Genomic DNA, 1992 nt, shown 5'->3' with positions numbered 1-1992 from the left:
GAGTCCTGAGTTTTACATTAATGTTACCACTTCTTGTGACAGGTATATACAGAGTAGGGGATTTATAACGGAAGTGACGCAGGAAGAATGGGATTTTCCTATAGCGTTTGGAATTTTGGGGCACGAAGAAATCGAGTTGTTGGAAAGACTTTTAAGAGCTATTTATCGACCGAGTAACTTCTACTTTATACACGTTGATGCCAAAGCTCCCAAATCTCTACTGAAAGCTGTGTCTGATATAACGAATTGTTTTGATAATGTACATGTCACTTCCCGTTTAGTGACAGTGAAATGGGGAAAATATTCTGTGTTTCAAGCAGATTTAAATTGCATGGACGATGCATTGAAATTCGACTGGGAATACTTCATCAATCTAGCCGGTTCTGATTTTCCGTTGAAGACGAATTTAGAAATGGTTACTATATTGAAAGCATTTAACGGTGCTAGCTCAATTACAGGTGGTCCTTTCAGGTATTGTAACTATTTACTAGACTTTCAACCATCTCCAACTTATTACCTGGTTTTACTTCCTAGTCTCGAAACTATATAAAACTGTCTTTCTGTGACAGTGGAATATCTCAGACTTTAACGAGATGGATTACCGTCTTCTAGGCGTTAGGCGCCACGTGTTCGAATCCTCCTCTATGTAAGAGAATGTATCATACCACAGCGTGTGCTTCCGATGGTCAGCCCGGTGTCAGTGTTCAGAATCTAAATCTCAGCCAGTCTGAGATCTTTAGAATTTAGTTTGAATTCAGTTGAGTAACATGACTGGTTTATAAGCTCAACTGGAAAATTTGTTGTCAGAAAACAGTTTTTTTTTTTTGCTTTTTGACCTTATTTTTCTTTACGTTGTTTTTAGACGATATATTTGGAAGGACCGGATGTCGAAAGTAGGTAATATCACTGGATTTACGTTTATGAAAGGCTCGCAGCATATTGTTGCTAACCGGAAGTTCATCGAATTTCTTAGAACTGCACCAGAGGCTTTGGAGTTTGCTGAACGATTGAAAAAGGCTTTACATCCACATGAAACTTTCTACAACTCAATATATTTCAGTAAACATTTAAAAATACCTGGCTCGTACAACGGTAAGTACAATTTATAAAGATTTGCTGTATTTCTGTAAGTTTTGTGTTTTATGACGAATGAGGAGCGGGGCTGGTGGATAATATCGTTCAGTAATCCCTTCGATCGCATAGATAACGAAAATCGAGTAAGTGTTCTTGTGAAAGGTAGCAGATTTTATTTAATTATAATTTAGTCCTCTGGGCAAAAAGGAACCAAAAAGCAAATTTGAAACATGTCGACAGAAGTTTTTCCAAGAGGTATTTGTGTTAATTTTATTGCAGACCTATTATACTGTGCGTACTATATATTATACATAGTTCATCCTTTAATAGACAATAAATTAGTTGAATCTGTGATTGTTTTCCTATTTTCAGGTTCCGCTAAAATGATATCAGAAATCGATGGCATGGCCCGATACAAATTGTGGAATTCGGGAACACAGCCATGTAGTGGTAAATTCGTACACGCCATATGTATATTTGGTATACAAGAGTTGGCATTACTTACCAAGGCACCACATTTATTTTGTAATAAGTTTCATGAAGACTTCATGCCTATAGTATTAGACTGTTTAGAATCGTGGTTATTTGACAAGATTGAACAAGAAACAAAAACTGGAAAGACTCAAGTTAATACAACTTATTACTCTAATTTAGACTTTGTCAAAAATCAAATAAGATGAATGGTTATCATTCCTGTTTGTTTAGGGATTGTATATTTTACTGAAATCAGAGGTTGTTATTGTGTTATTTGGATATATAAGGTTTATATAATTTGTTATACTGCATTTAACTAACACGTGGTTTGTTACTTCACGTTTTCTTTGCCAATACCATTTAAGGGAGATAATCCACATCATTTTGAATAACGAACACGATCAAATCAATCCTCTAATCACCAGCACCGCTCGACTAAATATA

The 1992-nt window shown here is 35.6% G+C and overlaps 1 protein-coding gene across 1 annotated transcript; it reads left to right on the top strand.

Moving 5' to 3' along the window:
* Positions 1-19: 19 nt before the first annotated feature.
* LOTGIDRAFT_146840 (hypothetical protein) lies at positions 20-1754 on the top strand (the record flags this gene model as incomplete). The annotated part of the gene is made up of 3 exons (XM_009048380.1): positions 20-520; positions 879-1092; positions 1447-1754. Coding segments are annotated over 3 exons (1023 nt in total), but the record flags the coding sequence as incomplete, so codon positions are not given.
* Positions 1755-1992: the final 238 nt, after the last annotated feature.

Source organism: Lottia gigantea (assembly GCF_000327385.1).
Source record: "Lottia gigantea unplaced genomic scaffold LOTGIsca_1207, whole genome shotgun sequence".
Classification (NCBI taxonomy): Eukaryota; Metazoa; Mollusca; class Gastropoda; family Lottiidae; genus Lottia; species Lottia gigantea.
The sequence above is the reverse complement of the archived record's forward strand: the minus strand, read 5'-3'. Positions and strand labels throughout refer to the sequence as shown.